This window comes from Oryx dammah, unplaced genomic scaffold, assembly GCF_014754425.2.
Source record: "Oryx dammah isolate SB20612 unplaced genomic scaffold, SCBI_Odam_1.1 HiC_scaffold_11, whole genome shotgun sequence".
Taxonomy (NCBI): Eukaryota; Metazoa; Chordata; class Mammalia; order Artiodactyla; family Bovidae; genus Oryx; species Oryx dammah.
The window spans coordinates 23,758,347-23,785,399 of record NW_024070195.1 but is presented as its reverse complement, the minus strand read 5'-3'; the positions used below and the strand labels follow the sequence as shown (position 1 = coordinate 23,785,399).

General features: G+C 51.8%; 5 protein-coding genes and 1 long non-coding RNA gene across 10 annotated transcripts in view; 3 read left to right on the top strand and 3 right to left on the bottom strand.

Annotated features, from left to right (window-relative positions):
- The window catches only part of NCR3 (natural cytotoxicity triggering receptor 3), a 34,058-nt gene extending 25,275 nt beyond the window's left edge, over positions 1-8,783 (top strand). For 2 of the 5 annotated variants that reach the window (XM_040250259.1, XM_040250258.1), the window contains exons 2-5: positions 6,478-6,534; positions 7,912-8,256; positions 8,423-8,530; positions 8,664-8,783. In XM_040250259.1, coding sequence (XP_040106193.1) covers positions 6,492-6,534; positions 7,912-8,256; positions 8,423-8,530; positions 8,664-8,710 — 543 coding nt within the window. In that variant the 5' untranslated portion in view covers positions 6,478-6,491 and the 3' untranslated portion in view covers positions 8,711-8,783. Of the gene's footprint in view, positions 1-5,806; positions 6,349-6,477; positions 6,535-7,911; positions 8,257-8,422; positions 8,531-8,663 lie in introns of those variants that run through there. The other 3 variants (XM_040250255.1, XM_040250257.1, XM_040250254.1) reach the window with 3 other exon arrangements.
- Positions 8,784-9,383: 600 nt separating this feature from the next.
- LST1 (leukocyte specific transcript 1) lies at positions 9,384-11,838 on the bottom strand. The gene is made up of 4 exons (XM_040250262.1): positions 10,899-11,838; positions 10,397-10,506; positions 10,138-10,160; positions 9,384-9,600 (listed from the first exon to the last, which is right to left on the bottom strand). Exons 1-4 carry the CDS (start codon positions 10,904-10,906, stop codon positions 9,457-9,459), a joined length of 285 nt encoding a protein of 94 aa, XP_040106196.1. The 5' UTR covers positions 10,907-11,838; the 3' UTR covers positions 9,384-9,456.
- Positions 11,839-13,885: 2,047 nt separating this feature from the next.
- LTB (lymphotoxin beta) lies at positions 13,886-16,801 on the top strand. The gene is made up of 4 exons (XM_040250253.1): positions 13,886-14,952; positions 15,373-15,424; positions 15,628-15,699; positions 16,162-16,801. Exons 1-4 carry the CDS (start codon positions 14,791-14,793, stop codon positions 16,614-16,616), a joined length of 741 nt encoding a protein of 246 aa, XP_040106187.1. The 5' UTR covers positions 13,886-14,790; the 3' UTR covers positions 16,617-16,801.
- A 2,006-nt stretch (positions 16,802-18,807) lies between these two features.
- TNF (tumor necrosis factor) lies at positions 18,808-21,576 on the bottom strand. The gene is made up of 4 exons (XM_040250251.1): positions 21,206-21,576; positions 20,577-20,625; positions 20,336-20,383; positions 18,808-20,030 (listed from the first exon to the last, which is right to left on the bottom strand). The coding sequence occupies exons 1-4, from the start codon at positions 21,389-21,391 to the stop codon at positions 19,609-19,611; spliced, it is 705 nt and encodes a 234-aa protein (XP_040106185.1). The 5' UTR covers positions 21,392-21,576; the 3' UTR covers positions 18,808-19,608.
- On the top strand, positions 20,024-26,431 carry LOC120870536. Its single transcript, XR_005722794.1, has 2 exons — positions 20,024-20,409; positions 23,452-26,431. It is a non-coding gene; the product is annotated as an uncharacterized LOC120870536 (long non-coding RNA).
- On the bottom strand, positions 22,812-24,358 carry LTA (lymphotoxin alpha). Its single transcript, XM_040250252.1, has 3 exons — positions 24,263-24,358; positions 24,070-24,175; positions 22,812-23,858 (listed from the first exon to the last, which is right to left on the bottom strand). Exons 1-3 carry the CDS (start codon positions 24,356-24,358, stop codon positions 23,446-23,448), a joined length of 615 nt encoding a protein of 204 aa, XP_040106186.1. The 3' UTR covers positions 22,812-23,445.
- Positions 26,432-27,053: the final 622 nt, after the last annotated feature.

The window sequence follows — 27,053 nt, the reverse complement described above, 5'->3', positions numbered from 1 at the left end:
GGAATGTAGAAAGCTGACCCAGTTTGGGTGGACACTGATGATTTTGAAATGCCTGTGGAACATTCTGGGGGAGATCCCTAGAGGGCAGTTAGATATTCTGGACTCAGATTTCAGAAGAAGGCCTGAGGCAAAGGTTGCAGATTGAGATGGAGATACAGGTTGAGAATAGCATTAGTTAAAACTGTGGCTGTGCCATTCCTTTCTCCAAGGGATTTTCCTAAACCAGGGATCAAACCCTAGTCTTGCAAATTGCAGGCAGATTCTTTACCATCTGAGCCACCAGGGAAGCATCTTGAGAGAATTGCCTGGGTAAGCCCATGGTAGATGCTCAGTTAGTTGAATGAAAGTAGGAGAAACAACCCAAAAGTCTACCAAAAGGAGAATGGTGTGAAAGCATGTGTGGCGGGTACAAGTCTGGTTGCTTTTGTGTCCTTGAGAAAGAAGAGGTAAGATGGAGAAAAGATCCGAGGTATAGGTCACATAGAGTCAAGGTGATAGTTGGAGTAGACAAGGCAAAGCAACTGTGAAATTGGTGTATTGAAAAATAATTGGCAAGTTATGTGCAAGAATGTTCACAGGAGATGTAGGCATAATATCCAACAAATGGAAATAACCTAGTATATCATCAAGTGAATGGATAAGCAAGCTGTGATACATCCATAAATGAAATACCACTCAGCAACAAAAAGGAACAAACTACTGGTGTACCTGGATCAAAACAGATGAATCTCACAGGCATTATGTAGAATGGAAGAAGCCGGATACAGGAGTGTACGCTATATGGTTCCATTTGTATGAAGTTCAAGAACAGATTAAACTGGGACTCCCCTGGTAGCCCAGTGGTTAAGAATTTGCCTCACAATGCAGGGGACTCAGGATCGATCCCTGGTCAGGGAACTAAGACCCCCACATGCCTCGGAGCAACTAAGCCCATGTGCTGCAAATTCTGAAGCCCATGTGCTCTGGAGCCCTCGATCAGCAGCTACTGAGCGGGTGCAGCACAACTAGAGAGTCTGTGTGCTGCCGCAGAAAGATCCGGCATGACACGGCGAAGACTTGATGCAGCCAAATCAGCAAATATTGTTTTTTTTTTTGTTGTTTTTTTTTTAAAAGAACAGACTAAACTAATCTATAGGAGTATAAATCGGTAGTTGCTTCTGGGAGAGAAAAAGAATTGACAAAAGAGGGGCATAGGAGAATTTTCTGGGGTGATGGAAATGATCTGTATATCAGTCGCAGTGCTGTTTACATGGGCACGTATCTTTGCCAGATGTCATCAATCTCTACACTTAAGATCTATGTACTTTACTGTATTTGCGGCTCATGGGCCGTAGAGTGTGGGGCTCAGTGGTTGTGGTACATGGGCTTAGTTGCTCCACAGCATGTGGGATCTTCCCAGACCAGGGATTGCACCCATGTCTTCTCCATTGCAAAGCAGATTCTTATCCACCAGAGAAGTCCTTGGATGGAATTTTTTCAAAAGAAACCTTTACCAGCTACTCAAGAAGAAAGGCAAGAAGTAGGAATAAAAAAGTTGTGGAATGGATGTACAGATATCTCTGGTTTGATAAATCTGACAGTGGTCTGTCTTGAGGGTGGTCAGGGGCAATAAACTCCCAACTTAGAACAGGAAAAGAGGTGAAAAAACAAGCTCTAGGAGTTGGTGGACTCCGGGAGTTGATGATAGACAGGGAGGCCTGGCGTGCTGCGATTCATGGGGTCGCAAAGAGTCGGACACGACTGAGCGACTGAACTGAATTGCACTGAGGAGTTGGTGGTGGACAGGGAAGCCTGGTGTGCTGCAGTACATGGGGTTGCAGAGAGTAGAACAAGACTGAGCGACTGAACTGAACTTTACCGTATATATTTATATCTGTATATAAAAATATCATATACATGGACATTAAGTCTTCTAGAGAGATGGCAGAGGTTGAAATAGAAAGCTGGAGAGCCAGGGGCCTGCTCTTGGTGAATGTGAGGGAGTTGGACCATGACAGCGAGAAGGAGAGGCAGGAGACTTCCCTGGTGGTCCAGTGGCTAAGACTCTGTACTCCCAATGCAGGGGCTCAGGTAGGATCCCTGGTCATGGAACTAGATCCCACACACCTCAACTAAAGATCCCATGAACCACAACTGAAAGATGCCACAAGTAAGACCTGGTACAGCCCAGTAAACATTTTTTTTTTAAAAAGGCCAAAGGTGGGGTGAACCTCTGAGAAGTCATGGTCAGAGATTGAGAATATAACCTGGGAGCCATTAATTAGTCAAAAAATATTTATAAGGACTTGACTGGAGAAGTTGGAACAGCATGGAACAACAGACTGGTTTAAATAGGAAAGGAGTACATCAAGACTGTAGATTGCTTATTTAACTTATATGCAGAGTACAGCATGAGAAACGCTGGGCTGGAAGAAGCACAAGCTGGAATCAAGATTGCCAGGAGAAATATCAACAACCTCAGACATGCAGATGATACCACACTTATGGCAGAAAGTGAAGAAGAACTAAAGAGCCTCTTGATGAAAGTGAAAGAGGAGAATGAAAAAGTTGGCTTAAAGCTCAGCATTCAGAAAACTAAGATATGGCATCGGTCCCATCACTTCATGGGAAATAGATGGGGAAACAGTGGCAGACTTTGTTCTTTTGGGCTCTAAAGTCACTGCAGATGGTGATTACAGCCATGAAATTAAAATTGCTTACTCCTTGGAAGAAAAGTTATGACCAACCTAGACAGCATATTAAAAAGCAGAGACATTACTTTGCCAACAAAGGTCCATCTAGTCAAGGCTATGGTTTTTCCAGTGGTCATGTATGGATGTGAGAGTTGGACTATAAAGAAAGCTGAGTGCTAAAGAATTGATGCTTTTGAACTATGGTATTGGAGAAGACTCTCGAGAGTCCCTTGGACTGCAAGGAGATCCAACCAGTCCATCCTAAAAGAAATCAGTCTTGAATATTCATTAGAAGGACTGATGTTGAAGCTGAAACTCCAATATTTTGGCCACTTGATGCGAACAACTGACTCATTTGAAAAGACCCTGATGCTAGGAAAGATTGAAGGCAGGAGGAGAAGGGGACGACAGAGGATGAGGTGGTTGGATAGCATCACCAACTCAATGGACATGAGTTTGAGTAAATCCTGGGAGTTGGTGATGGACAGGGAGGCCTGGCATGCTGCAGTCCACGGGGTTGCAAAGAGTCAGACACAACTGAGCGACTGAACTGAACTGAACTGACTGACTGGAGAAGTTACCCACATCTCACCCTTGTCAACACTTAGAGGAGGAAACACTAGGTGAGATGGGGTCACTTGTGCTATGATTCCAGAAGCTCTTCTGGTTTTTCACCTCTTTCCCTGTTCTAAGTTGGGAGTTTATTGGCCCTGACCACCCTCAAGGCAGACCACTGTCAGATTTATCAAACAAGAGATATGTATACATCCATTTCACAACTTTTTTATTCATACTTCTTGCCTTTCTTCTCGAGTAGCTGGTAAAAGTTTCTTTCGAAAAATTGCATTCAAAGACTCCCTTAGTGGATAAGAATCTGCTTTGCAATGGAGGAGACACAGGTGCGATACTTGGTCTGGGAAGATCCCACATGCTGTGAGCAACTAAGCCCATGCCCCACAACTACTGAGCCCCGAACTCTAGGGCCCACGAGCTGCAACTACTGAAGTCCATGCTCCTAGAACCTGTGCTCTGAAACAAGAAAAGCCACCGCAATGAGAAGGCTGCACACTGCAACATAGTGTAACCACTGCTTGCTGCACCTGCAGAAAGCAACGAAGACCCGGCACAGCCAAAAGTAAAATTATTAAAGAAAGAAAAATTCCATCCTTGAGTTTGCTTATCTAATTAGCACAGGTTAAAGTTCTTTAGAGGCTCTCAGAGTTATTGAAAAGGGTCCTTGAATCCACACATACATCAGGATTTATTCTAGATGGTCTTTAAAACAAGCCAAGTCCTGTCTTCAGAATCCACAACATTTTGGGGTATTGGAAATCTTAGGTAGCAAAAAGAGGTGGAAAGAGCAAAAAACCTTTGAGTTCAGGCCCAACTGTACCACTGGTCATTCTCTCCCAGGACTGGGAGGGAGATAAAGGCTAGCATAACATACACTGACCCTCCGCTACAGTGGGGTCTGGAAACTGACAAAAGCTACTCCTATTCTACAGATGTGTAAGTAGTGGAACCATGATTCCCATTTACGTTGCCTTGACTTCTAAGCCTCATTGCCCTGAGACATGGAGTAGTGCCATGTGATTGAGTCTGTGAATTATGGAGTTTTTTTATCTTCAGGCCAGTTGCCCATTCCAGCCCCTCACCCCCACTCTGCTGGGGTGAACTTCCCTTCTTTCCCAAACCATGGGATTCTCACAGTTGAGTGGAAGAGACTGTTTGCTCCACATTCACCCTTTGGGTGTGAGGATGGGTTATTGACAGGACAAGGCAAGGCATGGAACAGAGCGAAAGCTACAATTAAGGCCCAGTTGTGAAGAGCCGTGTATTGGGGCCTCAGGCCGCCCCATGCTCTGTGGCCACCAGGGGGCGGTCCTTGCCTTGCTATGTCACCTCTTCTCCACACCCTCTGGTTAGATGGCCCTGAGGAGGCTGCCACTCCACTCACTGAATGGCTGAGTCAGTCCTTCCCAGAGTGAGGTACCTGTGGTTGTCTAGGTGGTTCAGAGAGGTTCAATAATTTGTCCACAATTAGGTAACTAGTTTGTAGGGGAGCTGGCATTTTGACCACAGCCTGACTCCAAGTCAGCATTCTTAACCATAAAATTACAACTTATCAAAAAAAAAAAGCTCCAGATCACTGCTGTGGAAGATGGAGAACTGCATGATCCACGAGTGTGCTGCGAAACAGCAAGAAACTTGGTCAGAAAGAAAGACTATGGACCGCTATAAAAGAAGTCACAGAGAAAATGTGTGGTGAGGGCTGGGCAGATTTCACCCCGCATTCGTATATGTCATCTTTCTTTTCTGTGTGTTGTGTTATCTCATGTAGGTGGCTTATACATATACAAAAGTATGTGGCACACTTGTACTAATCCCTGTGTAACTTTGGACCTATGTGTAACACAAACTGTCTTTTTAAAAAATAAGTAATCTTGGCTGTGTGGGTCTTTGTTGCTGTGCGAGGGTTCTCTCTATTTGTGGAGAGCAAAGGCTACTCTGGTTGCGGTGTGCAGACTTCTCATTGAAGTGGCTTCTCTCATTGTAAAGCACAGGGTCTAGGCGTGTGGCCTTCAGTTGCTGCAGCACCTGGGTTCAGCAGTTGCAGTGAGGAGGTTCTAGAGTAGTTGCTCTGCAGCAGGTGGAACCTTCCCGGACCAGGGATTGAACCCTTGTCCTCTGCATCGACAGGCAGATTCCTATCCACTGTACCACCAGGGAAGTCACACAGTGTGTCTCCTTTCCTTTGTGTCTGTAAAAAATGCATTTCCCATAGTGGGGGCACCTTGTAATTTCTCAAGAAATGTTAGCTAACGAATGAATAAAATAATAAAGATGAGTGACTTTACCTAAATCTGTGTAGAACACACTTGGTCAAGTGGACCTCTTTGAGAAGTGTATTCCTTTAATGGAGATTTGAATCTGAATGAATCCAAACTTCTCCGTCAGCTCTACCCAAGTCAACACAGCCTAAGTGAAACAGTGTGTGTGTTAGTCGCTCAGTCGTGTCCGACTCTCTGTGACCCCATGGAGTGTTGCCCACCAGGCTTCTCTGTCCATGTCATTTTCCCGGCAAGAATACTGGAATGGGTTGCCATTTCCTTCTCCAGGGGATCTTTCTGACCCAGAGATCAAACCCAGGTCTCCTGCATTGCAGGCAGACTCTTTACCATCTGAGCCACCAGCAAAACAGGGTGATTGCTGTGCAAATACAGCTTCCAGACAAAGCCCCTGGCAACTCACTGCCGCCGCCAGTCAGCTGACTTCTGCTAATCCTCTCATTTACAGAATTTCTTGAGTAGCCCTGGCAGAGGGCCCTAACTTGAGAGGAGGGAATGAATGGGGTGGACCTGGGTGCTGTTGAGCCAAGGGGAGGGGAAGTGGGTTAGCTCTGGGCTCAGAAAAGCTCTTGAAGGCTTATTCTTGGTAAAGGGTTAGTCTTCTCGAACCTTAGAAGATGGGGGAACCACATCCTGATCTCACCCGTCCACCCACCCACCTAAGCATTACCAGCCATCTAAGCCACACCCTTCCCCTCAAACACTTATGCAACCGCCCCCACTCTGCCCCCTCCCCCTAGCAATGCAGATATCACCGTCAGCAGCATCCTCTTTCCTCAGGGAGGGATGCGTTCGATGCCTGAGGTCCCAGGGAGTTAAGGTCCTTGGTAAGTGATGTGTGAGTCCTGTGTGTCATAGGAAGCTCCCCACCCCCCTCCAGTGACCAAAGGCCTGGTCACAAGTAGTGGGTCATTTTCCTTCACCCAGACCTCACTGCTCGTGTCCCTCATCAACAGGAACACCCTCCGACATGGCCTGGATGCTGTTGTTCATCTTTATCACCATTCATCCAGGTGACAGGGCTTTCTCCCAGGAACCTGAGGGGTGTGGGGCTGGGAGGAGGAAGGATGGGGGAGGCTGGACATAGGGGGAGCAGACTGGGTGGGGGCTGAAAGCAGGGGGTCCCTCTGTAGAGCTGAAACCCAGTGCACTCCTCCAGTTTGTAGTTCCCTCCATATCACCCGCTGGGAGGGTCATTCCCCAGCTTCCACACCAGAACTCTTCTTCCCAGTGAAAGTTAGTTGCTCAGCTGTGTTCTACTCTTTGTGCGACCCCATGGACTGCAGCCCGCCAGGCTCGTCTGTCCATGGGATTCTCCAGGCAAGAATACTGGAGAGGGTTGCCATTCCCTTCTTCAGGGGGTCTTCCCGACCTGAGGATTGAACATGAGTCTCCCACATTGCAGGCAGATTTTTAACCATCTGAGCCACCAGGGAAGCCTTTTTCTTCCCAGCCACCTTCCTAACAAGATAAAATCTAAAGAACCAGTAAAAAGGGCTTGAAGGAAGGGGTCAGATTTTTTTAAGGGGTCAGTTTTAACTCGATGAGTTTAATAAGCTTATTAAACTAGGCTTATTATCTAGGGTTTAGATATAATTAGGAGTTTAGGAATTTAATTAAATCTAAGTTAAATTTCTTAACGAAACTGATTTTAATTAACTGATCTACTCATTAACTAAATGCAGTGTGGACTCCAGACCTACAGCTTCAGCATCAGCAGGGACCTAGGGCAAATTCAAATATTTTATTCAAAATCACGGAATAAAATATTCCGGGAGTGGGGCCTGGGAACGTGGTTTAACAAACACTCCAGATGTTTCCAATGAGCTCTCAAGCTTGAGAATCACTGAAACAAAAGAATGAGTGGTAAATTTCATTAACTAGAGAATTTAATCAAGAATTTTAATAGTTTATATAATTCATCGATTTAGATGAATTCAATAGGGATCCCTGTCAATTATAGCCACAGCTTCACCTGGAGATTTGCTTAATGATCTTTAACAAAAAAAACAGTAGTAATGGTGCAGAATGCTATTAGTACTAAAATAATACCTGGCATAATATAATTAATGATATTAGTTAACTAGGCAGCCACATTCATTAATGAGCTTCACTTGAACTGTGACAAGTTAAATTTCAGCAAAATGTTACTAGTGGACAGAGCTAGAGAATGATGGGAGAGGGTGAGAGTTGTTATGAGAAAGAATTTGAAAAACTATTTAATAAGCAATTAGATTGGTAAAAAGGGTTTAATGGGACATCTAAAGTGCTTGTCCCTGGGAACCCTCTGGGGGTGGGGGTACAGTGGGGACATTCTACCACAAGCTGTCAGGTCTTTCTCTCTGGACTAACTGGGAAGGCACTCCTCTGGGTCTTCTCTCTGCCCCCAGGATCTTGTGTTCTCTGGGTGTCCCAGCTCCCTGAAATCCGTACCCAGGAGGGGTCCCCTGCCTTCCTGCCCTGTTCCTTCAATGCCAGCCAAGGGAGTTTGGCCATTGGTTCTGTCACATGGTACCGGGACAAAGTGGCCCCAGGGATGGAGGTGAGGAATGAGACCGCAGAGTTCCAGGGCCGCCTGGCCCCTCTCCCCTCTTCCCGCTTCCTCTGTGACCACCAGGCTGAGCTGCACATCTGGGACACCCGAGGCCATGACACCGGAGTCTACGTGTGCAGGGTGGAGGTGCTGGGCCTCGGTGTCGGAACAGGGAATGGGACCCTGCTGGTGGTGGAGGAAGGTGAGGTGCCAGAAAGCCATGTCCCCTTGACTGGAGGCCCCACCCTCCCTGATACTGGAGAGTCCCTCCCCGAGGCCTGCTGCCCTCCCCGAGCCTCTGCACACTTCTAGCCAGGGCCTCCTCTCCTGAGCCCTTCTCCCCCTTTTCCCCCCACTGCAAAATGCAGGATCTGCTCAGCTAGCGGCTGGCACAGTGCTCCTCCTTCGGGCTGGATTGTATGCCTTCAGCTTTCTCTCGGTGTTTATGGGCAGCAGCATGTATTACCAGGGCAAATGTGAGTGTTGGAGCCGGGACACATGGGCGTGGAGATGGGAGGGCAAGTGAGAAGGCTGGAGCTGGCAGAGATAGAGACCAAGAAAGAGGAGGAGGGCTGCAGCACTGAGTGATTCCTGTGGCCTCTCCTCCAGGCCACTGTCACAAGGGAACACCCTGTCACTCCTTGGATGGCCTCTGATGAGTGATTCCAGACCCCGGTCATCCCAAGTTCTTCAAGAGACCCTAATAAATTCCTCTCTACCCCACCATCATCCTTCTTATGAGTCTTGTGTATTTCCTGCTCTATCTCCAGATGCTCCAATGTGTCTCATTCTGGATTCTCCCAATTCTTACCTCCTGCTACTAAATCTGGCCTGGAAGGGTCCAAGGAGGGAGCTTTCTAGCAATCCTGCCCTCTCCCACCACCATCCTGGGACTCAGCACACCTCTCTTTCCTGCCCAGGAGGCTAAGGCCCTTTGTCCTGAGAAGAGCAGAGTATCTGACATGAGTGGTCCTACTTGTCTATGGCCCACAGGCAAATACTCTTCTCTGAGCTTCAGGGGAGCTTGGGTCCCCAAACACCCTTCCTCACCCAGTGAATTCCCCTACCTGATCCCAGAATGAGTGGGAGGGTAAATCGCTTAGGATTCTGTTTTGTTTTTAAGAAAGGCCACTTTGTTATTATTTTTGGCCACTCGGCAGGTGGGATCTTAGTTCCCTGACCGGGGATGGAACCTGCGCGCACGCCCTGCAGTGGAAGTGTCCAGAGCCTTGAGCACTGGACAGCCGGGGAAGTCCCACTAACTTCGGTTTTGACCTTGGCCCTGTGGAGCTGGGGCTTGAAATAGATGAAGAAGCCTGAGACACAGAGGGTGGCAAGACCATGGTCTTTACTGGGTGAACCACAGGATGGCCGTGGGTTGGGGGCGCGCATCTGCAGGTATTCAGGTGGGTTTGTTCTTGGCAATGCAGGCATAGTCCCCGCTGGGGTCCTCCTTGTTGCCTTCCCTTTCTCGGACATCAGGTCCCTCCCGTTCAGGCAGCCTCAGCAAGGACGCGTAGTGGAGCTCCTGTTTTGAGGCCTGGACCTGGGGCCCGGGCAGAGGGCACTGACGGGGTCCTCAGGAGCCTCCCTGCCCTGTCCACCCCCTCCCTAAGTTCGGCCACTCCCTGCCCCCACTGCCACTTTTTTCTTTTTTTTTACCTCATTGCCTCTCTTTGTGCTCATCCATAGCTCTCTCTTCATCTCTCTTTTAGTCTGTCCTGTCCTTTCCTCTTCGCGTCTCTCTCACTCTCTCATTTTCTCCCGCTTCATCCCGCTTAATCTCCTTCTCTTCCTTTTTCTCTTGGTTTCTCTCATTTTCCCCGTGTCTCTCGTTCTCCCTCTGACCTCTCTGCCTCACTCCGTCTCCAGTCTCCCTCATTTCTTCCCCCTCTCTCCTTTGTCTTATTCCCTCTTTCCGTCTCCACACCTTTCCTTTCCTCTCTTTTTCTCATCCCTTATTTCCCTCTTTCTGTTTCTCTCTTATTTCTTGTCTCCCTCATGCTCCTGTTTCTGCCTTTTGCTCCCCCAACTCCACCCCGTCTTGTTGCCCCATCACCCTCTCCCCTGCGCCCAGACTCACCCAGCTTCTCTCCAGCCTCCTCACTGGAAGGAAAGAAGAAGCTCAGCTTGGCCGTGCCCCCGCCTCCCTGGTGCCCCCTCCCAGCCCTGCTCACTCACTCTCCCCACCCCCACCAGGTGTTTCCTCACTTGCCAACCTCCCTGGGGTTCCCACAGCCAAAGCCACGGCCTCTCTCTCTGGACTCTCTCCGCCCTGCTCTGTCTGACTTCTGCCCCCTTCCTCACAGAGGGGGCATGAGGGAGGTGCGGGTGGGGCTCACCTCTCCTGTGGAGCCGACACAGGCAGATGGACAGAACGACCGCAAGCAGGAGCACCCCCAGCCCTAAGCCCCCAAATAGGTAATAATTCTCCATTTCTCCCATGGCATTCCTGCAGGGAAAAGGGGTAAATATTAGAGGGACCTTTTTTCGCTTCACTTCACTCCATCCCCCTCGTCTGTTGTGAATCTCAGCTTCTCCCTCTAATAGTTTTAGAGACAAAAAAAATTCTCCCAGAGATTCTTCACCCCAGACTGTGTTGACTCACTTCTTACCATAGGTGGCCATCCCTCACCAGTTACCTCACTCGTTCCCAAGACCATTCACCCTCCAGAAGCTTACCACCGCCACCCCTGCCATCTCTGGGCCTCCCCATGAGGTCTGTTGCCCCCCAGCACTGGTTGGTCCCAAGAGGCCCTGGCCACCTACCCACGAACCGCACACAGCACTTTTTAGCCACTGCTCCTTGTGCACCCCACCCTCCCGCCCCTTGCAGAGGGTTACCTTGCCATTTACCCCATGCTTTCGGGACTGAAGACTAGCCTGTAGGTTGGGAAACCTCGCACAGCTCTTCCAGGCTAAATGGCCTGGGGTGAATCACGTGCCCCAAGTTCCTCATCCGTAAACTCGGGTGTCTCTGTTACAATAGTTTCCCAAGCTGGGGAGCCTTAGCTCTGTATTAACCCTGAACGGGGCACTTTCTGTTTGTCACTGCTAATCCACATAACAATGTAGGGTACTATGGTGGCCATTCCCGGGTGAAGAACCTGAGACTCGAGGCTGGATCCTGACAAGGACATCCAGCCCAGAAGAGGCAGAGTTGGGGTTCAAGGCCAGCTCTGTCCAGCTCCAGAGCCTACCACCTTTCCCCTACCCTAAGCTGACGAGCTGGCTCATAGGAGCCTTTCCAGCATCAGGTAGCTCTAGGTTCTCATGAGGGGGCTGAGGGAGGAGCCGAGGCCTGGCAGAAAAATAGGGAGGGTGGTGTCCAGCACCACCTGGCAGAGCAACTCAGGAAAAGGGGGGCCCCAGCTTGGCTGGTGTGGAGAGCCACTCCCCTTGAGCAGATCTTGCTGGGGCTAAAGTGGGGCATGGAGAAGTGTCTGGGGCCCATAACTTCCCCTAAGGCACTTCCTGTCTTACAACCACTGGTTCCTGTTTGAGGGCAAAGAGGGGGCTGCTGACTTCACCCAGAGCCAGATGCACTGACCAGTGTGTGGAAACTGAGACCGACCTGGTTTCAAGAGGATTCCTGGGATGTGTAGGGGTGGCGGGTGGGGAGCAGAAGCCCAGGTGGAGAGGAGGGCCTGAGGTGGCCATGCTGGGAAGTTGGGGCAGAAGAGGATGGTTTACACTTCTTTGGGGAGCAAAGACAGAGGCTGGACAGAGGAGTCCTCCAGGGCCCAGGGAACCTCAAAACTATATTTTCCCTTCCCTTATCTTAGACTTACCTCACTCTGGGGTATGACTGTCCTCTCCCTGAGTTTCCCCCCGGAGGGTCCCAGCTTACCCAGAGCCTGTGGCCTGCGGATGAACGGACTGCAGACTGGCCGGAGCTGCCCTGGAGTGGTGTTGCCGCCTCAGACATTCCTGCCCCTCCCCTGGTTTAACTTCTCCCCCAGCCTGGGTTCCTCCCCAGCATGATTGGGAGAGGAAGTTAGGCTCTGAGGGTTGGGGTTACAACGTCTTTTCCTTTCAGACTCCCAGGACTGTAACTCAGCCTGTCATCCCCTTCCACCCCAGCCCTCCTATTGATCCTGCAAGTCGTCAGTGATCATGTACCTTCTAGATGCCTGCCCTGATTCACTTTTCCCAGTTATACTGGGTCCCTGAGAGCCATGATCCTGGTATGTGTGGACATACACCCCCAGCTCCCAAGACAAACTGGGAGTGCTGGTGGATTTGGGTAACTCTCCTGGTATTCTGGAGCTGAATCTAACAGGGCACTTGATTGACGGATGAACAACAGGAGAGTCAGAGACAGCCAGACTAGATCTACATGAGCACTGCTGGTAGATCTAAGACAGAAAGTTGATGACAAGCTGGTGCTGGGAAAGGAGGTGCAGGCAACCCAGGTGGATTTCCTGCAGGGAGCAGCGTTCTGATGTTGAGCGAAAAAGTAAGTAAGGGCAGTAGTCGAAGGCCTTCTGGACAGAGACCTGGATGAAGGAGAGGGAAATGGATGCTGGAGGATGGCACACCTTGTCCTTGAGGAAGGTGAAGACTGGGGAGCTCACCTGGTGCCTGGGCCCATAAGAATTTGCATTTCCTTCTCCAAATTCAGAAGCTTTCTGCTACTTCTTTCCCTCCCCCCATCCACAGTGTTCCCCATGCAGGACAGTAGGCCAATATATTTTTTTAATGTTTTATTATTAAAATGTTCAAACAGAAAAATGTGAAGGAACTATACAATGAACCTATTCCTACCATCTAGGTTCTACAATTAATATTCTTCCATATATTTGCTCTATCACATATCTATCAATCCATCTCATTTTTTGATGTTTTTCAAAGTTGCAGACATCAATACATTTTACCTCTAAACCCTTTACTATGCTTATCATTGACTCGAGTTCAGTATTTGTTTCCCCATTTCTTTTTTAGAGGGTTGGTGAGGAAGGCAAGATTTACATACCCTGAAATGGACAAATCTGAAATCAGCACTCAGTTTTTTAAACTGTCTTGTGGTTAACGGTATAGAGCCAGACTACCTGGGTTCAAATCCTGACTGCCACTCCTGTGTGACCTTATAGAAGTTCTTTAAACTCTCTTGCCTCAGTTTCCTCTTAGAGTGTTTATCAGGATTAAAAGCATTATTATATAGGACTTCCCTAGCAGTCCAGTGGTTAAGAATTCGTGCTTCTGTTGCAGGGTGCACGGGTTCCATCTCTGGTTGGGGAACTAGGATCCTGTATGTTGTGCATCGTGGTTCCCCCCCAAAAAGCATTCTTGTATATAAAGTGTGTAGATCAGTGACAGGCACATACCAAATTATATATATATATATATATATATAAGCTATGTTATTATTATTATTATCTGAACACACAGAGGACCTTTGCTGACAAAGGTCCGTCTAGTCAAAGCTATGGTTTTTCCAGTAGTCATGTATGGATGTGAGAGTTGGACCATAAAGAAAGCTGATTGCCAAAGAATTGATGCTTTTGAACTGTGGTTGGAGAAGACTCTTAAGAGTCCCTTGGACTGCAAGGAGATCCAACCAGTCCATCCTAAAGGAAATCAGTCCTGAATATTCATTGGAAGGACTGATGCTGAAGCTGATGTGAAGAACTGACTCCTTGGAAAAGACCCTGATGCTGGGAAAGATTGAAGGCAGAAGAAGGAGATGACAGAGAATGAGATGGTTGAATGGCATCACTGACTCATTGGACATGAGTTTGAGCAAGCTCCAGAAGTTGGTGATGGAAAGGGAAGCCTGGCATGCTGCAGTCCACAGGGTCGCAAAGAGTTGGACATGACTGAGCGACTGAACTGAACGGAACGGAACCCACAGATATCAAGAAACAGAAATGATCTGGGACCACTTCCAGCTCCCTTGACCTGGTCTTTCTTCCCTTCATCTTCTACTGCTCTGTCTCCTCCACCATTCATTTTGTCCTCACTGCTTTCTTTTGCTTTCTCATTCATTCTTCTGTCCTTTCTTCACTTAACACTTAGTCAGCATGCGGCTCATCCTAGACTGCAAAGCTCTTTGTGGGTGGGTGCTCATTGCACTCCTGTCTACACTGCGTAACAAGGAAAGTGATGCTCTATTTCCATCTCTCATCAGTGAGTTAAGAGTCTGTGGTGAGGCTGAGGACCTCTTCAGCTGCCATTACCATGGACTGGCTTAACTCTGTCTTTCTCACCCAGGTCTGGGGGGTTGGAGGGAGCAAGGGAATGGGAAGAGGAGGTCAGTCCAGCATGGGGACAAGTTCTTCTTAGGGACCCAGACACCCATCCCTGAAGACTCCAGTTCTCGCCCTTGGTCTCAGGGGTGTGGGTGCACCTTTCCCCTCAGCACCCACCTCTGGGGTACAGAAGACTGCAGACCCCACTGGCAATCTGGAGCAATCTGTGTGTTCTCACTGTAGCTGCCCGGCTTACAGCAAGCCAGCTCCCCTCCCGGGGCCTCGGTCAGTTTTCCTTCCCACTGAGTCAGAAGATCTCCCAGTCCCCCTCCACCTCTACCCTGAAAGCCTGTCTCTTCACCTCCGACTCCTTCCCCAGTTCAGAGAACCCAGGCATCCAGCTGCCTCACCCCAGCTCTGGGTAAACAGGAAGCAGGGTGAGGGGTGTGCGGAAAGTCCCAGCCAGGTGTATGGGTCTTTGGGGAGAGGGTGGCCCCACCCCTGAGGTATGAAAGCCCCCCTGCCCGGGCCCTAGCTCAGTCTCCATGGGGGAACGGGGGCTGGAGGGCCGGGGTAGGAGGCCCCAGAGGAAAGGATGCCTGCTGCTGGCTGTGGCAGGAGTCACTTCTCTGGTGACCCTCCTGCTGGCTGTGCCCATCACTGTTGTGGCTGTGCTGGCCTTGGTGCCCCAGGAGCAGGGAGGATTGGTGAGTGGCCACAATAAACCCTCCACGGGCCGGCTATTGCCATGCTCACTCGCCCCTGGCTATGCCCCTTGCCTTATCCTGCTCAGCTGCCTTGGCTGTCCCCCGTGTGCGGATGTCTTGTCTGTCTCTTTGCTGGTCCTCTTTTCATGTTCGTGTGATGCTGTTGTGTCCCGGTGTCACCAAGCCCCTTCCTGGTCGTCTGTATGTCTCTTCTCCTCCTCCCAAGACATACTAGGGCCTCTGTGTCTCTGCTCAAGTACAGCCACCTCGCTTGCTCTCCATTCCAGGGAGGTGTGTGTGGAGGCTGGGGCTGGTGGGAGAAACCCAAAGTCTGGAGCTTGGATCTATGCTGGGAATGGGAGGGCTGGTGGTTGGCATCAGTTAAGAGGGAACTCTGGCGCTGCGACCCCACCCACTCAGGTAACAGGGACGGCTGACCCAGGCGCCCAGGCACCTGCCCATCAGCGATTTGGTAAGAGCCCACCATTTTACCCTCCCTCCCCTGGCTCTGCCCCTCAGGGACTCCCAGCTCCCAACCATCTGCATCCCCAGATACTCTCTTCCTCCAGGAATCCAGATGCCCCATCCCTGGGCCCTGGCACCTTGTCCTCTGGGGGTGACCATGCGTGGGTGGCCGCCCTGCCCCCAACTGTGGACTCTTCCTACCTGTTCCAGAGTCCCGGGAGCTGCCCGAGGAGGACTCAGAAACTGATCTCAGCCCTAGGCTCCCAGCTGCCCATCTCATTGGTAAGGATCCCATCTCACTGATAAGGACCCCATCTCATTGGTAAGGACCTCACGGACCTGAAGGGTCCAGGGGTGCCAGTTCTGCTCACCCACGGTTAGAGTCCCTTTGCTCTGTCACTGTGGTGCTCCCTTGCCCACCCACTTGACTGCAGCTATCTCGCCCACCCTTCCGCTCCACCAGCATTCTAGCCTCTTGCTTCCCCGCCCCACTCCTGGGAGGAGGGAAAACCCGGCCTGGATCGCCCCACCTCAGCATTCCGCACCGCACACCCAGGTGCCCTCAGTCCCAACTCGTACTCATTGCAGGAGAGCGCCATCAGCCCGCTCCCCTACCCAGCTGGGCTCCTGCAGGGGGTTAAACGCCCCCAGTGTCCCCCATATCCACCCTCCCAGAAGCCCCCGGCCTGGATCACTCCTTTCAGGATCTGATTTCCGAGAGCCGATGGGCCCGTTTCTCTGCAGGCGCTTGGACCACGGGGCAGGGGCTAGGCTGGGAGGCGAAGAAAGAAGAGGCGTTTCTGAGCAGCGGGACGCTGTTCTCGGGTGCGGAAGGGCTGGCCCTCCCGCAGGACGGCCTCTATTACCTCTACTGTCACGTCGGCTACCGGGGCCGGGCGCCCCCTCCCGCCGTGGAGCCCCTGGACCGCTCGGTCACGCTGCTCAGCCGGCTGTACCGGGCGGGGGGCGCCTATGGATCGGGGACCCCCGAGCTGCTGCTGGAGGGCGCGGAGACCGTGACACCTGCCTCGGACCCCGCCAGGAGGCACGACTATGGGCCCCTCTGGTACACAAGCGTGGGATTCGGTGGCCTGGTGCAGCTCCGGAGGGGCGAGAGGGTGTACGTCAATATCAGTCACCCCGACATGGTGGACTACAGGAGGGGAAAGACCTTCTTCGGGGCGGTGATGGTGGGGTGAGGGCTAGCTGCATCCCTAAGAACAGCTACTGCCTGATGAGAGTATGTGAATGACGCAGCCCAGTTACTGGGGACCCAGACACCGGGGACCCCATGGCTGTGGGGAAAATGTAGATGACTGTTTGGAAACTGACTTTTGAGCCCTATGAAAATAAAGAATGTAAACTTCAATGTTGCCAATACAAACGCAGAGATGCTAAGGTGTCTTCATTCAGGGTAGGTACACAAGTGTGGGTTAAATATTCTCCTTATTTTTCTAGTTGCTTGAAACAATTCATAGTACTTGGCATGGCCTCTGTTCCCTGGGGTGGGGGATCTGTGGGTCCCACCCACCCTTGCCTCTGAATGACTTTTCCCCGACATGAGCCCATTTGGAGGAAAGGGCCCTCCACAAATGCCAAAGCATCTCCCAGCACCCTGATTTTCAAGGCCACACGGTCCCGCCAGACTCTGCACTGCACTCTTTTCTCTTGGGTCCATCCCAGTAGTGGTGGGGTCATTGCAGGGGAAGGCAAGCACCACTCAGAATGGCCCAGTCAGCAGAGTAAACCTGAATAGGGCTGATAGTGAAGCACTGAGGAGATTGCACTTCTCTGCTAGCTGCCCAGTTAGCCACAGTCAAGAGCCACAGCTGGGGGAGCAGGAGTGGGTGGGTGGGTGGTGCTGAAGGATGGGGTAAAGGGAGGAGGCTGAAGGAGAGAGTTGGGAGGGCGATGGAGAAAGGGAGATGCGGGGCCTGCGGGGCGCGGGGGTGGGGAGTGGTGCCTGAGGACACCAGGAAGAACCTGGAGAGGAGGGAGAGGAAGAAAAACTGATGCCACCTGGCCCTGTCCAGGGAGAGATGGCATATCCTCACCACTCATTCACACTTCAGGTTCCTTTTCCATGAGTGGGCAGGTGTGGGGGCCTCAGGGTGAGCAACACCAGGCCCCTTGCTCCATGACTGACTTTCAGCCTGGGGCTGGAGGAGATGGAGGAGGAGCCAAGGCTCTATCTAGGTTACCCCAGTGGGTCACCCCACCTCTGTGGCACACCGCGTGGTTTTTCCCCTTGCCTGGCAACCCTAGCAAGAAGGAAAGCCCAGCAAGGGGTCCCACTCTCTGAGTCTTTATTTCTGACTCCATATTTGTCTTTGACTCTGTGTCCGGAAGAGGCTTCCTGGAGGGGCAGAATGCATTTCTCTTTCCACTTCACCTACCTCATCATTCACCAAAAATCAGGGAGACCAAGCTGGCATGGGGGGAGCAGGGCGGTCCTTCACCTACATCTTATTCTTTGTTTTTGTTTCTTTCTTTGTTTTTTAATCTTCTTCCTCCTCTTCACTTCCATCCACTGAGAGACGGAAGCGGGTAGAAGACTGGGGCCTGGACAAAGGGAGAAAGCCAGAATGCACAGAGCCCTCCGTGAGGCGCTCGCGTGTCATTTAGGTCTTTTGTTCATGTTCCTCGTGTGGCCCCACGTGTGGTGGGGGTCCCTACTTCTCTTTGATAGATGAGGTTCGGTGACTGATACTGAACCTTTGGTAAACCGAGGTCCAGTTCAGTTGCACAGTTAGGACTGGATTGGCAGAGGGAGGGCCGGGAGCAGGAGCTTCAAGAGCCCAGTTGCCCAACTGTCTGAAAGTCCCTTGGCTGTGATTCAGGTACCTGAGAATTTGGCCGCTCCCCGGCTCTTTCTCTCAGGCCACAACAGCCGGAAGTCTCACCTGAACAGGATTTGCCCCGCCTGGATAGGAATTCCCAGAGTTGGAAATTCCCATGTCCTGAGGGAGAGGTAATTAAGTTCAAGTTCCTTTCTTGGGGTAGGGGCATATTCAGCTGGGCTTTGTCTTAGGTAGGATCTCTTGAGCCCCAGAAGTCCAAGGAGTGAGGTCCAGAGATCTTAAGCCCTATGGAGAAGAACTTCGGTTAGCAGCCTCTCACCCCCAAGAGGACTTTCCTGGTGGCTCAGATGGTAAAGCGTCTGTCTACAATGCGGGAGCCCTGGGTTCGATCCCTGGGTCAGGAAGATTCCCTGGAGAAGGAAATGGCAAGCCACTCCAGTACTCTTGCCTAGAAAATCCCATGGATGGAGGAGCTTGGTGCAGGCTACTATCCATGGGGTTGCAAAGAGTCAGGCATGACTGAGCGACTTCACTTCACTTCACCCCCAAGAAGAGGCCCATGCAGAATTAATTTCCAGATAGAGGCATGTTTCTTTTCTCAGGACACTTTATTTCTCGCCACTGACCAGTAGGGCGGTTACAGGCATGACTCCCCTGGGGAGCGGAGGTTCAGTGATGTAGCGACGAATCAGTCACCAAATCAGCATCATTTAGACAACTCGATCACATAAATATTTTTTAAAAAACATAAGCAAAAGGAGGCACAAAGGCCAGGAGGCACGGTGGGAGCAACCTGCAGTTCAGCTCCGTTTTCACAGAAAACACATCTGAGCCAAGATAGCCCTTAGTTTGTGTCTCCCAGGACACCTTGACCTCCTGAATAAATACATTCATTAGTAAATAAATAAATAATAAATAAATAATAAATAATCATAAGTGCAAACATAAACAGAGGGAGTTGGCCCAGTGGGGTTGGGGCTGGGCTTCCCACCTCAGGGGAATCTGGAAACATTGGCAGGAAGGGAGAGTTGAAGCCCACCCATGTCAAGTTCTAGGTGAGATCTTCTCAAGGAACGTTGTGAAGTATTCCGGTAAGAACCCTGGCCCTCACATTCTGGGTGTCCCAGGTTGCATCCGGGAACCCAAACTTGTGGACCCGAGGGAGTTCTGGAAGTTCCAGGTCCAGTCCTTGATGGTGGTTGGTGGCCCGTTGTCCAGGCCTCACTTCCCTACATCCCTAATTTCTAAGTGCAGCTGTTGTTTAAAGTTGGACGCTTGGAGCCCAGCCCTGAGCCCCTAATTCCCTTTCTAAACCAGAAGGGGATAAGGAGGGTCTGAAGGATTAAATAATAAGGTAACTGAGGTGGGAGAGGATGCATGTCCTGCGCCCTCACAGGGCGATGATCCCAAAGTAGACCTGCCCAGACTCGGCATAGTCCAGGTATTCCGGCAGGTTGATCTCAGCACTGAGGCGATCTCCCTTCTCCAGCTGGAAGACCCCTCCCTGGTAGATGGGTTCGTACCAGGGCTTGGCCTCAGCCCCCTCTGGGGTCTCCCTGTGGCAAGGGCTCTTGATGGCAGAAAGGATGTTGACCTTGGTCTGGTAGGAGACTGCAATGCGGCTGATGGTGTGAGTGAGGAACAAGGGGGTGGAAGGGCAGCCGTGGCCCCTGAAGAGGACTTGCGAGTAGATGAGGTAAAGCCCGTCAGTGGGCACCACCAGCTGGTTGTCTTTCAGCGCCACGCCGTTGGCCATGAGGGCATTGGCATATGAGTCCCCCCACCGGAGCTGCCCCGGAGCACTGATGTTGGCTGGAGGGAGGGGGAAGAACAGGGAGGAGTGAGTCAGTGCGACCCTGTCAGTTCTACTCTCCACATCCTGGCCCTCGAGTTCTGCCCACCCCCCACATCCGGTTCCTGTCCCCTCTGTCTGTGTTCCCACATCCCATCTGGCCATGAGGTTCTGAGTATCCCCCTCAAGTTCTAAGTATCCTCCACCCTCCCCTTGAGCTCGTGAATCCTTCTCACACTGTCTCAGTCTGGATTCAGCCCCCCAATCCTACCCCGCCCTGTCTCTCTGCTTCTTCATGCCCCAGATACATCCTCAGAACTCTTACCTACAACGTGGGCTACCGGCTTGTTACTTGAGGCTTGAGAAGATGACCCTGAGGAGGAAAGAGCAAAGGAAAAGGTAAGCTTCCCAGAAAACATCCCATACTTTAACCTCCATTCCTTCCCCCTCCACCCCCGCCAATCCCAAACCCTAAATTTCCCCTACTGCTTCCATCCCTGGACTGAACCCCACCCACACCCACCCCCCAAGTCCAGAATTAGAAAAGAGGTTGTGGAGACACTTACTGAGTGTCTGAACCAGAGGCCTGTTGAAGGAGGGGCCAGTTGGGGACTGCTGGGGAGAAAAAGGAGGATGAGTGTTAGAGCAAGTCACCCCTGAAGGAGAAACTGCTGGCTGCTTCTCTAGCTTGTACTCTCTGCCCGGATGGGTCTTGTCTTCTCTCTCCATTCATCCATTTTTTTCATTCATTCATCCATTTAACAGCTCTTTCATTGAGTTCCTTCCACGTGCCAGACACGCTTAGCTTCATCTTTCCTTATCTCGCTTTCATATTGTCTGTATCTCTTTCTGTCTCATCATCTTCATCCAGATCACTTGTTTTGAATCTCCATCTTTCCACTCACACCCCTTATCTGTCTACACATCTCTCTTTATGTCTGTATCTCTGCTTACTCATTCGTCCAACAAATATTTCGAGGGCATCCCCCATGTGCCAAGTGTCTTATTTCTTTGTCCTTCTCTCTTCCCCCCTCCAGCTCTCTCCATGTCTCCTCCTGCCTCCCCATCTTTCTCCACTACTTTCCTCCCCATCCTTCCTCATCAGCACACCTCTTTCCCCACCCCATCTCTCACCCTCTTTCTCTCTCATTTCTCTCTGGGTGGGAGAATGAGCCAAGGCCGGCCAGAGACTCACCTCTTCCCTCTGGGGGCCAATTACCCCGAAGTGCAGCAGGCAGAAGAGCGTGGTGGCTCCTGCAACCAGGAGGAAGGAGAAGAGGCTGAGGCACAAGCAACTTCTGGAGCCCTGGGGGCCCCCTGCTTTCTTGGAGAGCACCTCCTCCGCCAGCTCCACATCCCGGATCATGCTTTTGGTGCTCATGGTGTCTTTTTCAGAAGGGTCCAAGTCCAGACGGGAGACAGGAGAGCCTTGTGGCAGGGTGTATGAGAGAGAAAGTTGCCTGGCTGTCTCTCGGGGGTGTGTTGTCTGGGAGGTTATCTCCAGGGGGTTCTGCAGCTGCTTGTCTCTCTCCTGGCTGGTCCCCTGGTGTCCCCGCTCTGGGAGCTTCTGTTCGCTGGGTGTGCAAACAGCTGCATTTATACGCTGTGGGGTGAGAAGAGGGCGGGGTAAGGCTCTCATTCAACCAGCGGAAAACTTCCTTGGTGGAGAAACCCATGAGCTCATCTGGAGGAAGCGGTAGCGGGCCCTACACCTTCTGTCTCGGTTTCTTCTCCATCGCGGAGGCGGGGGTTTGGAAAGTTGGGGACACCCAGGCATCAAGGATACTTCCTACACTCCCCCGCTCGGATTCTGAGTGGGCTTTGCTAGGCCAGTTACTGCTGTAAATATGGGACCCTGAGGGCTGGACCTATTTCCCCTCTGCCTCCCAGCTCCCACTGTTTCCATTTCTTTGGGGATGGGAGTCAGTTCTGTGGTCTGTTCCTTCTGATTTCCAGACAGGACTCATGTAGGGGTAGAATTAGAAATGGGAGGGGCTTTATAAAGCTGAGTCCTTCATGGACAGAAAACTCAGAGGAAGCTGTGCTGGGTCCTGAGATGTGTGTTTGGGGCCCTGGGGGGTGAGAGGAGCTGGAGAAAGGGAAGCTTGAGGCTCTGCAAGAACTGGGGGCGGATGGCAGGTCCAAGCCTGGGACAGCCCCAGGGGCTGAAAGTAACGCTGGGAATTCATGAACTCCAGCACGGCTGGGCTTCTCCTTTCACTCTGACCAGGGACTCACTGAAACTCTGGGCTGGTTTCAGTCTTGGTTTCCAAGGAATGCCTCCCCAACTTTTGCACGGAGCCCTCCCCCTTCAGAGTCCCTGTGTGTGGCCATGTATCCCCAAAGAATCCCTGCTCCCTCCAGTTTCCTGGAGACAGCACTGCCCTTGAGAGGCCCCGTGTATATAGCCAGGTCTCCTGAAATGCCCCTGGTGTTCTCCAGCCCCCAGCCTTGGAGGTTGTCCCATTTCTCGGGGCCCTGGCATGGCCCTGTCTTCCAGGGGGGCCCCATGCTCCCCTCCATCCTCCTGAACTCTCTTTAGTGTTGTCAGTGCTCCTTAGGATCCTCCTGTAACCCCCATTCCTCAGGGGGCCCCGACCCCCGCTTCTCCAGACCTTGGACCTGCCTCTGTCTTCTCAGCTTTTCCTCTGGTTCCCCTGCAGTGAGCTGGCTACCCCACCCCGCAAGCCCACAGTGTTTCCCCAGAGCCCCTCAGGCCTCTCTGATTCCTGTCCTCCCTCCATTCCTCAGAAACATCTGGGGAATTCTCCCCTCCCCAATAGACATACAGGCAGACAGCATTTCAGAAAAAAGTTTATTTGGCTTCATTGAGGGTCAGACATCTCCTTTTGGGGTGTCCAGTAAGCAGCGGCTGGCTCTTAAGAGCTTTTCACTTCCTTCCAGAACCCCTTGGTCCCTCAGAGCCATGCTTTCTCTCTCCCACTGGGTCATCCTTGCGCCCACACCCTCTCACTTGTCATCTCTCGGGTGTATTAGCTCTTTCTTCTGATGTCTCGCTATTATTCCCTTCTCTCCATGCTCCATAAATAAATAATTTAATTGTTTTCCCTTCATAAATAAGCCCCCCCTCCCTGCCTTTAGTCATCCACCCAAGCTCCCTCATGTGTCAGCTCCCCTCTCCATGTCCAGGACAAGGCCCCCTAGATGGGCAGGGCCGAGGAAGGGATCTGAGCGGGCATTTCGAGGCAGGCTTGAAGTCCTCGGCTGAGCATCTGGGGTGGTCCAGGGAGGTCTGGTCCCCTGGTGTGCCTAGAATTCCTTCTTTGGAAGCTCCAGGTGTTGAGAACCGGGCAGGGGGAAGACTCAAGGCTGTTGGAATGGTCAAAGGAGAGGTGCGGTGACCCCTGAAGTAGTCAGAATGGAGGCAAAATGGGGAGAAGGACTTGAAGCCTATTTGTTTCTTTCTGGATGTTTCTACAGAGCGAAGGCTCCAAAGAAGACACTACTGGGGCTGAGGAGCAGGTGGGAGATGCCGTCTGTGTGAGTGGATAGTTGGTCTCCCCGGGTGAGCAGGAATACAGCCCCCTGGTACACCGAGCGCACCCACGGCCCCTGTGGCCCTGGGCACACGGACTTCTGAGCGCTGAGGAGAGGCACGTGGAAGGGGTACTGGGGGGAGAAGAGCTGGACCTCATGAGCCAGGTAGAGAGGGGTGGGGGTGGCCCTAGGGAAGCAGCCTTTCCCGGAGAAGACCACTTGGGAGTAGACGAAGTACAGGCCACTGGTGGGGACCAGGAGGGAGTTGTTACTCAGAGAGAAGCCGTGGCGGAGGAAGGCGCGGTCCGTGTTTGCCCTCCAGCGCAGCGAGTCCTGGGTGCTGGGGTCTCCTGGGAAGAGCCAGAGGGGATGATGCTCAAGGACTTGGGGGTCAGTGGTCTCAGTCCCTGAGGCAACAGGTGCTAGACTGAGTTCCCGGGGATGTCTGGGAGGACAGAGGGAGTGGGAGAGGGGTGAGCTGGTGGGGGTGGATATTGGGTCTCTGAAAGGGGCAGGAGGAGGGCTGGGGGCTACTTGTCGGGAGGGCGGGTGGATGTTTACCAACAAGGTGAGCGGCAGGTTTGAGGGTGCCACGGGGGAAGGGCTTCGGGAGTTGCTGATGGGCAGGCTCTGCAGCTGAGGGTGTGAGGCCAACGCCACGGAGCCCCTAGGGGAGAAGAGAGTCAGACAGGCTTTAAGGCCCAGGGTTGGGCTGGGCCGCCCCCAACGGCGCCCCCTGGTCCTGCTGCCTCACCTGGGCCTCCAGCGGCAGGGCCAGCAGCAGCCCCAGGAGGAGGAGGGGTGGGGTGCTGCACACCCTCAGAAGGCAGAGACGTCCAGGTGGTGTCATGGGGAGAACCTGTGGGGAGAGAGACAGTGAGCGGGGCGGGGCACGATGAGGAAGACGGGCCTCCTGCCGGTGGAGACAGCCACCCCGAGAGAGACCCACGGCGGGACAGACAGAGAAGGGGACGAGATGCAATCAGGGAAACCCCGAGGTGAGCAGGGGGAGAGAGAGAGACAGATAGGAGGGGAACAGAAAGGGCTCAGGACCTGAGACACAGACAGAGAGAAAGAGACTGACAGATGGAGTCAGAGAGAGGGGAACCAACCAAAACCAGCCCCACCAAGGCCCTGGCCCTGGCTGCAGGTGCAGGAGGGGCTGGGGTGTGACAGGAGGGACTGAACGCCCCCGGGGAAGGAGTCCACCGCCCCGGCAGCCCGAGGAGATGGGTTGGGAGAGTCTCACCTGCTGTGCGGGGGCCCCTTGGCCCGGACGCCTGGGTCCCTTTATAGAGGAAGCGGCAGTGGCAGCGTGGCAGGCGGCGGGCGGGTTCTAGGCCGGGGCTGGGGCCTGGGGAAGCCCCCAGGGCTTAGAAGATGCTGCTGTTTCAGTCGAAGGCAGGAAAGGCTGAGGCCTAGGACAGAACCGCAGGCTGGGGGCTCAGACGACTGAGTTCTGGGAAAGGGAGTGGGGTCAGGGGAACCGTGGGCTGGGAGGGCCAGGGAGCGGGGTCAGGCTTAGGAGTTCTAGAGAAGGGACAGTAAATTCAGAGGAGGAGAAGGGGAGCTGCCAGGGTGTGGGCTGGAGGCCCGGTTCCCTGAAGAGTGATTTTGTGTAACACCTCTGCACCCTTGACTGACTGCAGCCTTCTGTGTGCATGTTTCCTCCTCTTGTACCCCACGCCTTTGTCCCAAAAGACTCAAGTCAACTTGTCCCAGTCTGTGTATTTTCCAGGTCATCTGGCAGGTTTCATATCAAGAAGTTCCAGTATATACCCTCCCGCCTGGGACATCCTGGTTTATGCCTGTTGTCCTGGTGGAAACATTTGTGGAGCTCCGTTCTGCTCTCAGAAGTGTCTTGGTTTGGAAAATCCCACTCAGGAATGAGGCTATGAACTCACGTATGGTGAGGTCTCATCTTACTGAAGGACTCCCTCCACCTCATCCCAACCTTAGGTGGGCTCGGAAGATCAGATTTATATAACCCCAAACACACACATGCCAGCATCAACTGCTCAAGTGCTCTACACTGCAGGCTTCAGAATTCCACATAAGTGGAGGTCAAGGGTGGTGTTCGAGGATGGGGTGGGGGATAGCAAAATGACCTGTCTTGAAGCTGCATTTGTAACGCCAATACATTGTTTTGGTTTTAGAATTTTCTTCCTTCCCTCCTTCCTTCCATTATGGCTGCACTGAGTCTGTGTTGCTCTATGACTTTTCTCTAGTTGCGGTGAACGGGAGCTTGTCTCTAGCTGCAGGGTGCGGGCTTCTCTGTTGCGAAGCGCCGGCTATAGGGTGCATGGGTTCCAGCAGTCGTGGCTCCCAGGCTCTAGAGCACAGGCTCAGTAGCTGTAGTGCACGGGCCCCGTTGCTCCATGGCGGGTGGGATTCCCCTGGACCCGGACTCCTGTGTGGGCAGGTGGATTCTCTGTCACTGAGCCACTAGGGAAGCCTCAGTACACCTCTGTAAAATCATTAAGGATTTCCCATTTCTGTCCGTCTGGAACTCAGGTACAGTGAGGTGCACTTCTCCTAAGCAGACAGCCTGATGAAGTTTTCCATCTGTTTATAGCCATGCAGCCACCATCCCGTTCAACAAATTTTTAGAACCTTCTCCAGACGGTTCTCTCATGCCCTCTCTCAGTTCAAACCTCCCAAAGATAACCAACCAACTTTTTGACCTCTACAACTACAGATTAGTTCCTCCTATTAAAAAAAAAATTATTTATTTAGCTGTGATGGGTCCTAGTTACAGCACATGGAACCTTTAGTTGTGGCATGTGGGATCCAGCTGCCTGACCAGGAATTGAAGTCACTCACCGTGAACTGGGATCTCGGAGTCCTAGCCACTGGACCACCAGGGAAATCCCAGTTCTTCCTACTTTTGGACTTCATATAAATAAAGCACACAGACAACTCACCTGTGTTTGGCTCCTTTCTCTTGTGTTATGTTTGTGAGATTCATCTACACGGTTGTGTGTCAGTAGCAATTATTTCATTGTGATGTGATGCTGTGTGAATATACTCTATTTATCCATTTTTCTGTTGGTGGGCATTCAATTTGTTTCTAGTTTGGGGCTAGTATGAAAAATGATGATATGAATATTCTTGAACACGAGTTTCTGCTTAGCTTGTAGGTTGCAGGTCAAAAAAAACCAGCAACGTTTCTAAAGATGATTTTAATCACATTTCATAAGACTGAGAAAACAATTGGCCCCCTCAAATATTATTATTACTCTTATGACTTGTTATGCTTTCATGTGGAAGGTTTTGGAGGGGCTGGGGCCGAGGATGGTGGTGATGGAAATTCAAGCCCTCCGTTGCACCTGCAGAAAGTCCCTGAGGGGTCATGGTGTCCTGTGGCAGTAAGTCACATTCGGGGTGTGTATGAGCTAGTTCTCCTGTTTTTCTCCCCCTACTTGAGGCCCAGCAACTTTGCCTTTCATGCCTTCCTAGTCTAATCTAATTACTGCTTTTCATTCTTTTTTTGGGGAGGGGGGGATGGGGGCATGCCTCGTGGCTTGCAGGATCTTAATTCCATG

Excerpts from the sequence above, each read along its gene's own strand:
- LST1 (XM_040250262.1), bottom strand. Across the intron at positions 10,161-10,396 it reads GTGTCGGCTCCACAGGAGAG|TGAGGAGGCTGGAGAGAAGC; the intron begins GTGAGCCCCACC and ends CTTTCCTTCCAG. Across the intron at positions 9,601-10,137 it reads GGAGGCTGGAGAGAAGCTGG|GTCCAGGCCTCAAAACAGGA; the intron begins GTGAGTCTGGGC and ends CCCGGGCCCCAG.
- LTB (XM_040250253.1), top strand. The coding sequence starts at position 14,791 with ATGGGGGAACGGGGGCTGGAGGGCCGGGGTAGGAGGCCCCAGAGGAAA. Across the intron at positions 15,425-15,627 it reads ACCTGCCCATCAGCGATTTG|AGTCCCGGGAGCTGCCCGAG; the intron begins GTAAGAGCCCAC and ends TACCTGTTCCAG. Across the intron at positions 15,700-16,161 it reads CCCAGCTGCCCATCTCATTG|GCGCTTGGACCACGGGGCAG; the intron begins GTAAGGATCCCA and ends GTTTCTCTGCAG.
- TNF (XM_040250251.1), bottom strand. The coding sequence starts at position 21,391 with ATGAGCACCAAAAGCATGATCCGGGATGTGGAGCTGGCGGAGGAGGTG. Across the intron at positions 20,384-20,576 it reads GCCTCTGGTTCAGACACTCA|GGTCATCTTCTCAAGCCTCA; the intron begins GTAAGTGTCTCC and ends TTTCCTCCTCAG. Across the intron at positions 20,031-20,335 it reads GCCGGTAGCCCACGTTGTAG|CCAACATCAGTGCTCCGGGG; the intron begins GTAAGAGTTCTG and ends CCCTCCCTCCAG.
- LTA (XM_040250252.1), bottom strand. The coding sequence starts at position 24,358 with ATGACACCACCTGGACGTCTCTGCCTTCTGAGGGTGTGCAGCACCCCA. Across the intron at positions 24,176-24,262 it reads CCCTGCCGCTGGAGGCCCAG|GGGCTCCGTGGCGTTGGCCT; the intron begins GTGAGGCAGCAG and ends CTTCTCCCCTAG. Across the intron at positions 23,859-24,069 it reads ACCTGCCGCTCACCTTGTTG|GAGACCCCAGCACCCAGGAC; the intron begins GTAAACATCCAC and ends GGCTCTTCCCAG.